The sequence below is a fragment of the Emydura macquarii genome, unplaced genomic scaffold (genome assembly GCF_026122565.2).
Source record: "Emydura macquarii macquarii isolate MOO-44397 ecotype Brisbane River unplaced genomic scaffold, CSIRO-AGI_Emac_v2 contig_3517, whole genome shotgun sequence".
NCBI lineage: Eukaryota > Metazoa > Chordata > Testudines > Chelidae > Emydura > Emydura macquarii.
The window spans coordinates 9004097-9017645 of NW_027133654.1; the positions used below are offsets into that span (position 1 = coordinate 9004097).

General features: G+C 42.3%; 1 protein-coding gene across 1 annotated transcript; it reads left to right on the forward strand.

Annotated features, from left to right (window-relative positions):
- DYNLT2 (dynein light chain Tctex-type 2) lies at positions 1–9027 on the forward strand. Its single transcript, XM_067535880.1, has 4 exons — positions 1–318; positions 6323–6541; positions 8123–8281; positions 8883–9027. Exons 1-4 carry the CDS (start codon positions 238–240, stop codon positions 8991–8993), a joined length of 570 nt encoding a protein of 189 aa, XP_067391981.1. The 5' UTR covers positions 1–237; the 3' UTR covers positions 8994–9027.
- The last annotated feature ends 4522 nt before the right edge of the window (positions 9028–13549 follow it).

Genomic DNA, 13549 nt, shown 5'->3' on the forward strand with positions numbered 1-13549 from the left:
GCCCCTTCCGCCTCACAACCCTGAGTGACGCAGCCCGGCCGCGCTCTGCCGCTCTCGGGCCAGTGACGTCACGGCCGGCACGGGCGGGAAAGCCACGCCTTGCTCTGCCAGGCTGCTCGCGAAGCTAGATTGGAACGTGGAACTTTTTAGTTGCCGTTGCTCGACGGTTGGGCGGGGAAGGCGTTGGGGCGGGTCTCTTCCTCCTTCACGGGAGCACCTCGCTTGCGGGCGGAAGCCATGGACAAGCACGCGAACGCGTCGAAACCGCTCGGCCTTCCCCCGGGGGGGCGGCGTTTAAGCATGTTCGAGAAAGACAACGTGAGCGGCAGCAGGCAGTGCGCAGGCGCGGGTTGTGGGGCGGGGCACTACGGTTTTCTGTCGGATGGTGGAGGGGATGAGGGTAGGGAAAAGGCTTCCTCCCGTGGGATGGGAGAGAAGTGCGCACGTGCGTGGACGCCAGTGGCGGCTCTGGCACCTGTTGTTCTCGCGTGCTGAGGGAAGTGAAAATAGGTGCGCATGCGCCCATACGGCGCGCGGCGAATAGCCGGGGCGGGGAAAGAAGAGGGAGCCAATGGGCGACCTCTCTCTTGGTTCCGAGGGGGAGGGACAGGCCTTGCCAGCCACCTCGTCATTGGGTGCATGACAGCACGTGCGTGGCTGCACAGCAGGGAGCAGCAGGCGTGGGGTGGGGAGTCACTGTGCTATGACCTCCAGGCCACTTGCTTCCTAGGGCACAGGCTTGGCCGTTGCACAGGGGGTTCTTAATTTGGATACTCCTCCTAGACTCCTTCCTGCTCACTGACTACAATTAGCTCCTGGAGCACCATCTTGGCACCATTATGGTCATCTTCCTTGCTACTGACTTCACTTTCTACCATGCTGCTGGCTATGGGGCCCTTCTCAGCACCACCTCAAGCCACTGTACTATCAATTTCTTGTGAATCCTCTATAGTACTGATTACCATACCTACATCAGTATCAATATTGTCCTCTTCACAATGGGTGAGATCATTCAGGTTGCCTAGACTGCATACAGACTATTCTGGTGACTCCTCACCAGAGAGGTTTAGAGGCTTGCAACACTTCACAGTTTCCTCCCAGGCACAGATAGTCTAGTAGCTACTCCAGACTGCCTCCACAAAGGGAATATCAGTCCCAAAAGAGAGAGAGCTCTTATGAAAGCAGGGACAGATCACTGTGGCTAAATTCCTGCTGACTCCAGCTGCCCTATGCTCTTCCCCAGTGGCTGTTTTGGAACCCCTGGGTTCTCATTTGTCCAGAGCATGATCAGAGGTCCATACTAGAGGGAGATCTCCAGAGCACATAATAGCAAAGCTTCTGGAGGCACCTGTTTTGGAGATACAGAAAGACTTTATTACCCTTGACCAGCCTTTGCATCAAAAGGAACCATTACCTTCAACAGAAGCTAGGATACAGGATATTTAAAAAACAAACAAATGAGAGTTGTGTAGCACTTTAAAGACAAATTTAATTTCTGCAGGCATAAGCTTTCGTGGGCTGTAACCCACTTTGTCAGATGTAAGGAATAGAAATCACATAGGAGGCATATATATACATATCCAAAGGAAGTCACAACAATGGGGAAAGTGGATAAAAGCAAAGTCCATTCAGTTAGAGTAGTTGAGGCCTATTCACAACCATTGATTAGGAGATGAATATGTGTGATCAGTGACAATTACTTCTTGTAATGAGATAACCATTCCATGTCCCGACTCTGACCCAGTTTGATTGTGTCAAGTTTACATCTGAAATCCTCAAGTCTTCCCTAGGTTCCCAGAGATTCCATTTAGCAATGATCTCAGCAATTTATCCACCAGTCCAGGGCAGATCAGTTTTTTCTAATTTAATAGTTTCCAGATTTTTAAAGAGGATTGTTGAGTTTTTTCCCCCAGTGAAGGATGTGTAGTTGCCTTGGGGTCTCCAGATTGTGTTAGCTGTTCTGATGGGTTCCTTGAGTCTCAGGGCCATGGTGTCTCCTTTGGCGGTGGCAGGGAAATCGGTACTCACACCAGGTGGGTTGATCAGGTGTCCTGGTTCGCAGCTGAGCCCACAGGCAAGTGGTAGTTCAGCCTTCCTGTGTAGGGGCTAAGGAACTCTTAAATGAAGGCTGCAAGTCAAGTCTGTGGTTAGTGCTCCTACAGTCCTGAGTGCGGGGTCAGGGATAGGGTTACCCCAGGTCCACCCTGCTGCAGCAGGTCCTAGTCCAGGGCCCTAGAACTGATGGGTGATGCACACAGGATTGGCAGGAAAGTGTGTGGTCACTGTCTTGTCTCCCAACAATACAGCTGAGTCAATGTCTTGCTTTCCTGCGCTACTTCCTACCAGCAGCTGCTCAGTCCTGGTTCCTCATCTCCACATCAAGCAGCTCACTCTCTGCTACCTCTCTGAGTCTCCCCATCTCCCAGGGCAGCAGTGCACCTTCTCTCCTGGCCAGATCAGGAAAGTCATCATCCATCACAGCCAATCAAGGGTACGGCAGACAGCGTTGCTCCCTGGGAAGGACATCTTGTCTCCTTCCCTGGTCTGGCCCTAATTGATACTGAGCTGCAGAATCTTTTCTTTATACTTCCTGCCCCGCACCCACACTTACTCTGAGGGGGAAGGGATGGGGTTAGTTGAGTCCAACAGTGTTAATTAACCCCCTCTGTACAGGAATCTCATTACAGTCCTCCATTTGTGCCAATGGCCACTTGTTCCTTGTCTGACCTGTCTCAGAAGATATCATTTCTAATAGCTGTTACATCCACCAGAAGAATAGATGAGCTTAAGGCAGTCATGGCAGGATCTCTATACATGGTATTTTCAGAGACAAAGCAGGATTGAGGCCATATCCAAAATTAGTGATGAGAATGGTATCCAATTTCCATTTGATCCAGACAATATCCTTTACCCCCTTCCTCCCCCACACACAAACTACACTCTCATAAGGATGAAGACTGTCCTCATAGATTAGATAGATGTAAGACAAGTGTTGGCTTTTTTCTTTGCAGGGCTAACGCTTTCAGATTGTCTCCTTATCTATTCATTTCCTATGCTTACAGAATGAAAGGACAGGCAGTTAGAGTACAAAGTATTTTTCAATGGATAGCTTCCTGCATTATGGGATAAGAAACAACCCTTCTCCACAAAAGCTGTCAGCTCATTTGACAAGAGCTCATGCTATCTTGGTGGCCTCTCTACTTGGTCTTCAGTGCATACTTTCACTCATCATTATACTGTCATAACTGATTTGAGATCTTTGAAAAGACCATATTGCAATCACTGTTTAGGTAGACTCCAATAATAGTATTGCTTTTGAGTTATTTTAGGGGAAAACGTGCAACTACTTGAAGAAGAAAAAACAGTTACTTATGTGTTTTGTAACTGTTGTTCTTTGAGATCTGTTGCACGTGTACCCTATGACCTACCCTCCATCCCATCTGCATCAGAGTCCTGTTCACCATGGTTATGGTGTTAAAGAATGGAGGGGAATTTTGGCAGCATTGCCCTTACATAGCCTCAGGAGAGGCCACAAAGATGTGCTGGACACATGTGTCGTCCTGATGGGTCTCACTGCAGACAATTCTCTATTCTCTGGAATCCTGGAAGCACTCACATCTGAATGGAATACGTGTGTGCAATGCATATTGAAGAAGAATAGTTACAGTACAGGTAAACATTTTTTTCTGTTTTATGTAGAATTTCCATTTTTCTTCCTTCTTGGGTTGTGTCATTTTAGTTAATGCAAGCATGTGGTAGTCTTTATTTTATTATTTTGGGAGAGTTTAATATGGTAAAATGGATGTGTTTATTTCCTCCTTTAAAAATATGTGAATGCCTGCCACCGTCTTCATTTCAACGGCTATTCTCCCATTCCTCCCCCTTGCATATAGTTCCTTGACTTTACCGTTCCAAGACCACTGTTTGTAATTTAAGATACACTCAAATAAATGCATATATCCACTTTTACATTTTGGAGACAAATGGGATTTTGGAAGCTTAAAATGCTATTGGAAAAAAGTTCAGATGGAAGGACTTTGTTTTCAGCTGAGTCCACTGAAGTTTGGTTTCATGGCACTTGCTGGATGAACTCGATGTCCAGTTCTCAGACAACAGAATCGCTTGTCAGTTCCACAGATAACTTCTATAACTAATACTATTTCAGTTCAATTTTTTTTTTTTTTTACAAAACTAATAGAACATGACAACACAGAGATTAGGAAATCTAAAATTATCGCCCTGTACATTTTATGCAGTGTTATTGTAGCTGTGTCACTCCCAGGATATTAGAGACAAGGTGAGTGAGCTAATACCTTTTATCAAACCAGCTTCTGTTGGTGGAAGCTCAAAAGCTTGTCTCCCTGCCCTAAAAATTAATGTTAGGGCTGGATTGCTCCCTTCCGCAATAAAATCCCCAAAGGGAATAAAGAGAAAAGAAAACTCAGAGGTTTCCTTTGTGGAAAATTTCCCATTTTGTTCCATCATGAGTGGGGTCTATCCCTCACTTACTGAATAAGATACAGGATTGACCCTAAACCTTGTGAGTCCTGTGGATCCACACAGATTTTGGAGGATCAGTGAGAGGTCAGGGACATCAGCATGAAGACCTTGTGCCTCAATGCCAACTTTGTCCCCCTGGACATCACACCTCCTTCTCCCTTGCTGTGGCTGCCCTGGTCCCTCTTAAAAGAAGATCCACACTTTGAAGAGGGCTTTGTGGGAAAGGTAATACAGTTCCAGGTTATACAGATCTGGGGAGAGCTCCCCTTAAACATCTATAAAGCTACCTCATTGCTCTCTGTAAAATCCCTCCTTAAAACTCTCCTTTGTCACGATGTCTACAAAAATGGTTAGCTGGTGTGATGAGACCACTGCCTATCTTGCCTATTGTTACTGTCTCATTGATTCCTTGTGCTTCCTGTTTGTCTGTATTCACTTGTCTTTTTTATATTTTGATTATAAGCTCTTCAAAGCAGGGACTGTCTTTTTGTTCTGTGTTTGTATAGCACCTAGCACAGTTGGGTTCTGCTTTGTGACTGGGGGCTCATTGGTGCTAAGGAATTTGCAAGGGATTAGTCTTGGGGATGATGTGTGTCCCTTTTGATTCCACACATCCTGGGGCAGCCCACTCTTTGTTCCCTACCACCTCCTCAGAACAGATCCTAAACCCATATCTGTATGTCCATGGGATGGGGGGCTGTTACCATAGTGGCAGCAGACCCACCTTCTGGGTAGGAGAGGTGACACCTGAGCATGAAGGATCCCCTCTAATTATGGGGGCGGGAGGGCAAAATGTCACTTTCTTACTCAATAAATCTGCTTTATCACTATATGTATATTAAGGATCATATGCATTCATTGTAGTGACAAAAATATGTTTATACTACTTTTTACTCCTGGTACAAATGCAAAGCCAACACACCTCTGGGAGACTGATTTTGATTCTATTTTGTCTCTGTCTAAATCATTAATACGATTACTTAACTTTCAACTGTAGTGCCAAATACTGCCTTTAGTTACACCTATTGAAGAGAATGACATTATACAAGTGTAACTGAGCATAGAATTTGGCTGGGCAGAATCTTTATTAATAATAAAGATGAACAAACAAAAATGAACACTGCTTCACTTTCAGCTCCCAAGCTGAGTTTTTAATTCTTGCAAATAGAAAAATATAACTATATTTCTGCTAGAAATTGAGCAAATTTTATCTGGAAGTCATTGAGACACAACCTATATGCATCTCTGCAATGAAATCTGTAAGGTAGTTTTTCAGAATATAATCACACTAAAGATCAATCAGTAAACAAATCAGTAATGTTTAATATATTGATATTCTATAAAGCATCAGCATCAGTACTGAAAATTTATTACTGGGTAACATAAATATTTAAATAAATGCCTGGGATTACGCTTTCCAACACTTTCTAAAGAAAGTGAAAAGGATTTATTGACAGGTTGGTTGAAGGTTTCTTCTTTCCAAAATTGCTCTGAATGCCCAATTCTGTGTGCACTGAAATCAACTGCAAAATTTCCATAGACTTCAATGTAAGCAAAATCAAAGCTTAGGTGAGCAGGATATGAACTTTTGCTCTTTTCCTGGAAGGAGCATCAGATAACTAGCACTGCTTCTCAATTATCCATAATAGAGGTGAACAATTCACCATCTAGTTTTTTTTCAGATATCTTCTAAAGTGATCCCAAACAAAATTCAAGTCTTTCCCTCTAGCGATACCATTTTGAAATGTCATTAGAAAACTTTTAACTGTCAAATACTACAGTATGGTACTGAGCTTTATTTTTATTTATTTTTTCTTAAAAGTATACACAGATTGTAAAAGAAAGAATGAAAAGTTCAAGCCATGAAGTTCACGGTATGGAACCAATGGACAATGAGTCTTTTGCAGAGTTTGGGAAAAGTGAAATATTTGCATTGAAGGCCAGCATGGCAAAAATAAGATATGCCAATACATACAAAATGGAGCCATACAGGAAATTCCAGGCTCATTTAGTAAGAAACAAAGCTCAACAGATACTAACGGTAGAGTAATATTTTGTTTAAATTGTCTGTATGTAAAATACTTAATTTTAGTGCAAATACTAGGCCCCAGTACCTCAAAGACAGGCATTGAGCTGCTACAAAGTTACTATAAAGTTAAGCATATCCATAAGTCTTTGGAGAATTAGAGCAAATACAGTGCTAACACCCTCATTGTACACCTATCTATGTGATCATCACTGGCTCTATGCTGTAAGGGCTGGTCTACACGAGACAGTTTTGTTGACAAAAGTCAGCTTTTGTCTACAAAACAGTAGAGGTGTACAGACTAAAATGTTCCTCCCACTGATGTAACTCCCCTGCTATGCTGACATAATAAAACCATCTCAACGAGAGGGGTTGGACTTATGTCGGTTTAGTTAGGGTGATGCAGTGTCAATGTAGACACTGCGTCTCTTACATTGGCTGTGGGGCTGTCATTCTTGTCAATTTCTAGAGTGGAATTGACAAGAAAGCTCAGGTGAGAGCTGAGCAGCTGATCTCTGTTCCTGGCTGGGAGCAGGGTTAGAAGCCTGGGCGCCTTCCCCCTGGGAATGGGGCGGGGGAAGCCCCTGGCGGCTTCCCCCAACTCCCAGCGGGGAACACAGAGGGGAGAAGCCTGGTGCTGGCTCTCCGCAGGGAACGGGGAGTGGGGAGGCAACCCACCCTAACTCAGGAGCCTGTGGGGCTCCCAGCAGGAAGAAGACTGGACTCTCAGTTCCCTCTACTGTCCCTCTTAGGTCAGTGGAAGTGCTCCTGCTGAGGATGCACTCCATTGGCCCAAGGAGGGTAGTGGACACCACTGCAGTACTGTGGTGGCTGTAAGTCAATCTAACATAGGTCGACTTATTTTTCTAGTGTAGACAAGGCCTAAGGTACTGAATGTCTTTTTCATGGTGCACGCTGAGTGAAGGTGGAAGTTGAGGGTTCCCAGCTCCGTACAGGATTGGATCTCTTTTCTGTTAATAGATTAAAATGGGTCAGAGAACTATCCAAAATAAAATAACAGGAAATTGTGGATTTTTGTAATTTTATTCCATTAATTGGTTCGGTTGACATTTCATGACATGAGAACTAAATATTCTTGGTGGGGTCCCTCTGGTGGTATTATCAACAATCTGATTGCCATATCTGAAAGTCAAGTTAAACTGAATTAAGGGAGAACCTACTGAGACAGTTTGCAGTTGCAAAAGAGTAAGGAAATTGTACTATTTACCTTTAAAACTAAGAACTAATCCCAATGACACTGCAGTGTAGGAGACATGCCGTGGATATGCAGACCAGCTGCTCTGTAGGTTATTTTCCATGAAATTGAGTCAAAAGGAAAAAAGTACACGGTTGTTCATTATAAAAAAAAAAAAAAATAACAAGATTTGTTTAAAATGTTTTAAAGCAAAATATTATTTCAATATTTTTGATTGATAAAAGTGATAACATTATTAACTTTTTGTTATTTGGCGACATCGTCTATTATGTGCAAACATTCCAGTAGTTCATTTCCTTTATAGCTAAAATTAAGATTTTTTTTTAATACAAAAGCCTGTTAGGATGGAGATTACAATTAAAAAAAACCTCTTTTGATAGCAAAGACTTCAAGAAACCAAGTATAATGGTGAGACTGGTATCTCCTTGTGTACTTCAATTTCAGAAGAAATATTAACAGCTATTAAGGACATGGGCTTTGATCGCTATAAATACGTAGTAACAGTCCTAATCATGCAAAAGACTGGTCAGGCAATAAAAGTGAGTAGACAAATTAGTTTACTCATAACATTTTCACAAAGCTAAGTTACATGTTTGGGGCCCTATTGTGCATCTTGGGCATACCACCATATTCAGGGTGGTCCAGATCTATGTTGTGTTAGGATGAACTACCTCTTGGAGCTCCCAGGGGTGCAGAGGAAACTCAGCTTCTCTGTCACACTTATTGGACTACAGCTATATGCTTCACCATGGCTGACCAACACTGCTGGTCAGCGTGAAGAGAGCATAAGAGGTTAGCCTGAGCAAGTATTGTATATTTAGCCCACTGTGTGTTTCAGTAGGTATGTTAAAAGTGATAAGGAAAATCACTGAACAATAGTTTTTGGCTTCTAGATTTTCAGAACTCTTAAAGTAGATTTTCTCTAAAGGAAAATAAAATGCAGTTAATAATAATAAAAAGTTCAAACTGCTTGTAATTTGAAATGTAATATACATTATTATTTTTAATAAATGTATATAAACTAGCTGAATCTATATAATGCTACATGTTCATTGTAAAGTTCTAATCTGAAAAATATTTCCTTAAGACTTGTGCTGTTTTAATCAATTTATTAGTATTTTGTGCTTTTCTTCCCCATAGATTTCCAGCAGATGGGTCTGGGATGTTGCAAGGGACAACTGGGTTTCAGCTAAATGTGAAACAGAATCCTTTGTTTCATTGGCTTTGATAATTGCTTGTTATTATGAGTAGTTTTCTAAAAGCAACTTTTTGTTAATGTTCATCACAATACTGTTATTGTTCAAAAAATCTTCATGAAGTTATAGTTATTTTAGAATACTTTCTTTAAGTGAAAAGAGTTGATACATTGAAATGCACATAAATTTAAACTAATTTTACCAATTGTTTCTATACATTTTAAAAAGATGCTTACTGTATACATGTGTTATAATGCTGTGTTTATGAATTTATGACAGATGTTACGGACAGATTTTGCAAGGTGCTGAATGTAGCCTCACATGAGTTGGTAAAGAATGGGTTTCCAACAAATTACAAGTGACAGTTCTGTTGATGTGACTCTGCAACAGAAAAGTAACATTGTATTTACTCTCAGTTGTAGTCATATTCACCAAATTCCACTGCAAGAGTATCTTCAGAGATCTAGTCCAGGAAGCCACTATAATGTGGGTTATTTTTTCTTGGATTTCTGTTATTTCTGTTGTTGTTCTTGGATTAAATACATTTTCACCACTATAACCAACTGTTACTTCTTATGTCTGTTAAACTCTTATTTTTGTATTTTTAAGTTTGGCACATTCCATATAAGGTCTCAATCCTGCTCCTGTTGAAGTTGATGGGAGTGTTGTCATTGACGTCACTGATACCAGGATGGCCCCCAAAATTAGAAACCATCAACTGTGTTATAGTCTGGAGACTGATATAATGTATATAATGGATTCAATGACTTTTTTCATTTAATCAAATTGGTTCCTAATGACAACGAAGCCAGAAAATTGTAAAATCCATTCAGTGACAACCTAAAATCCTAGGAGCTGGATATGTAATTGACAGTTAATCACAAGAATACATATATGTGTATATATATATATATATGTATATATATATTGAAAAGAATGGCTAGGACGAAACTTACAAAGTATTTACAAAGAATATTAGAACTGTTGCTATATTTAACCTAACAGTGACTCAAATCTGCTATTATTTCAATGCTATTGTTCAAATATAATAATTCAGAAAAAAAATAAATAGTATTTGTTTTCAAAATAATACAAAACATGTTTAATTTTCTGTTAAAATGCCTGATGGCTTGGTAATGTCAGATTGTAGTTAATGTTTTATATCACGAATCAAGGGTGGCTTCAGTGTGGGTTCATAGGTTCAATTGTACCCATAGAAATCACCCTGCAGAGATGGCTCCTGTCCCACAGGGTTGGGCCATGCTCCCAGCTCTGGGTGTTGTGATGACATCCTGTGACCCCATGCACCAGGTCACAATGCCCAGAGCAGAGAGGGACAGGATCTGCATTGCTGGATGAGTGGTGCAGTCTCGCTCTTCAAGTCTTCTGCCTCCCTTCACCTAGGACTTCCCCTCCCCATTAGGATTGTGGTGTTGGGCAGAGGGTGGTGCTGTGGGTGGTCAGTACCCGCTCGGCAGCTGAGTATAGTGCATCCATTGAATCAAAAGGCTGCATCCACCCCTGCCACAAAGCCATTACTTCTTACAAAGACAAATCATCAGAATGAAAATTTCATCTAGAAGTGGTAACCTAGAATTGGGGCCTTAACTTTTCTATAAGTAGACTTGGCAGAATTTTATTTTTTAAATAATTTTGATGGATAATATCAATGTTTATTTTCAAGCTTTTTTCTGTTTAAATTTTCACAGTTGCACAAAATTATGGATTTTAAGTATTTTTTTAATTTTTATTCATTTAAATTTTCAGTTGCAGGAAATTATGGGGTGTCAGAAAATAATTATTTAATGACAAATGTAGAGATTCAAAAAGTTCAAGCATTATAATAACTGTTAAAACACAAATTGTCAACATTACATGTCAAAATATACAAAGTAAATATCCTTAAGTCAATCTTAATAAGTTCTTAAGCACCATTTTTCTTACTTTGCCTATGTAAATTTCCATTATTACTGATGGAATTATTTTTTGTCAGTTTGTGTATGTACAGTGAAATCAACATTTACAGATCAAAATCTTTCAAGGCTATCTATAAGGGTTTATCCATATTTTGTTCTGTATTTCAACAACTTGAATGGTAATGTGAATCATACGTTACATGGAGGGGGAAATCCACCCTTTAATAACTGGAACTGATGTGAAGCTAGAATCCAAACTTTGTACATAGTGTAGTGAGACTTTGTGTTCAATATTTTCTCTATACAAAACATTGTAGAACAAATTAACTTCAAAGATTTCATTTTTCATAGAAGTGTTGTGTTTTATGAAGAAATTGTATAGTATATAACTATATAAAACAGCACTGGTTGACAGTTTACTTATGCAGTTGGCCACCTTTGATATTTCCAAAAACTGCAGACACTTGACAAAGCAGATCTAATCATTTCGAGTTTTCTTGCTATTTCGATCAAGCCAAAAGCTGCCCATTTTCGGTGGATGTTTATGAAATGTACAATGGGAACTCTTTACACTGTTTTTACACCCCCATTTACTATTGCAAGAAAATTCCATGGCTCAATTGGAGGTTTCCCAATTCAAGCTAGTGTTTGCAAAGTAGGAAAAAACCCTCTGAAGCAGATTTGTACACCTTGAAACAGAGCCTATGCACCATGCTCCTCCTTGCATCCACAGAACCACCGCCAGGAAAACCCAATGTCTGGCTCCCTGTCTGATTTTAGGGGCATGACAGGATTGGATTGGGACAGTTCTCAAGTATTTTCACACAAAGGCCCCTTTTTGCTTAAGAGTTCTGGATGTTGCAGCACTAAAATTGAGCTATTGTGGAATTTTTAACTCTGTTCTACACTGGCTGCTAAATACAATTCCCCACCTTCAAAAAACAAATGAGAAGCAGGCTTGAACAAATGTGTAGTGTGTGTGCAAACAGGGTTAACTAAGGCCACTGCCCTTTTTGGCAGCACACGATCGATCATACTGCCCCACACACTTGGGAGTCATTCCCCATAAATATCTGCAAAGCTGTCTCATTACCCACCTTCCCATCCCTCTTTAATACTCACCTTGCTGTGACACCTACAAAAAGCTTGATAGCAGACGGTTTGCTGAGCTCACTGTCTATCGTACTGACCAGTATTGTCTTATTGTACTCCCCCATCTGTCTGGCTGGAGCATCTGGTGTCTCATCTTAGGGCTGGTCTATGCTACAGAGTTTTGTCAACAAAACAGTGGAGGTGTACATGCTGAAATGTGCCTCCAACCAGTGTAATTCCCCTGCTATGCTGACATCATAAAACCACTTCCACAAGAGGTGAGGGCTTATGTCAATGTAGTTAGGGCAACACAGTGTCAGTGTAGATACTGCCTTCCTTACATTGGCTGCTGGCTGTCATTCTTGTGAAATTGACAAGCAAGGAGGGCAGTTAGCCCAGCTACACCCCCACTCCCTTGGAGAGTTGAGTAGCTGGATCCCACTCCAGCCTGGGAGTTGGGTGAGAAGCCCCGGGCAGATGGATCCTGCTGTGGGTGGAGAACAGGGAGGGGAGAAGTCTGCCTGGCTTTTCTATTGCCTTGTCAATTTCATGGCTGCTCTGAAATTGACAAGGCTGCAGGGGAGAGTTGGGGGGGGGGGGGGGGAGCCAGGACAGGTGGACCACACTCCCCCGGGGTGAGAAGTCCTGGGCGGTTTTCCCCGGCTCCTGGCAGGGAACGGGGATGGGTGGGGGTAACCAGCCAGACTCCCCTCAGGGAACTGCCAGCAGAGCCTGGTCTCTCAGCCAGGGCCCCCACATTGGAGGAGGGGAGGGAAAGGGTACACTTTACCAGGTTGCAAACCCCATTACCATGAGGAAAAAAATTTTCATGGCTCATGAGATTGTATGTATGGGATGAGGGCTTGTGGTATGTGTGTGGAAGGGGACCCGTGTTACAAGTTTGTAATGGGCCCAAAAAATTATGCTTGGGCTCTGCTCTCAGCTCTCCACCCTGCCCCTTGGGTCAGTGGAAGCGTTCCTGGTGAGGATGCACAGCACCGGCCCAAGGAGGATAGTGTGATCATTAGTCGCCGCAGTAATTAATGCAGTGGCAGTAAGTCAATCTAACATAGGTTGACTTAGCTTTACAGTATAGACCAGGCCTTATACTTAGGACAGAGCTATACTTAAAATGCTGCGCCAGTGCAGTGAAGACACTACTATGGCGACACTACTATGGCGACGGGAAAGTTTCTCTTGTCCCTGCAGTTAATCCACCTCCTCCCAGAGGCAGTTGATATGTCCATAGGAGAAACCCTTCTGTCAGCATAGCACTGTTATTTTGCGGACTGTGTTTGTGGATTTGTCACACCTGAGTGAGGTAGTTAAACTGCTGTAGGGTTGTAGCATAGACTGTAAGCTCTTGGGAGCAGGGACTGTCGCTGTGTTTGTACCCTGCCTAGGCAGTAGGGTCCTGCTCTCTCAGTGGGGCTTTTAGGCCATGGTAACACAAACCATGGCAGAGACTGGTAAAAAAACACCAGGAGCCGCTGGGCTTCTCCTACACCAGTGCGCTCCCAGGGGAGCTGGATCTGTGGGGATCACTAGAAAGTGGGGGAGAGGGGAAGGAGGAGAGGGCAGGACCCGTGGAGGGGGCAGAAGG

Bases quoted from the DNA above. Each gene is read 5' to 3' on its own strand.
- DYNLT2 (XM_067535880.1), top strand. From the start codon at position 238: ATGGACAAGCACGCGAACGCGTCGAAACCGCTCGGCCTTCCCCCGGGG. The intron at 319-6,322 runs GTGAGCGGCAGC...TTTTCTTAAAAG, and splicing joins GCATGTTCGAGAAAGACAAC to TATACACAGATTGTAAAAGA. The intron at 6,542-8,122 runs GTAGAGTAATAT...CTCTTTTGATAG, and splicing joins AAGCTCAACAGATACTAACG to CAAAGACTTCAAGAAACCAA.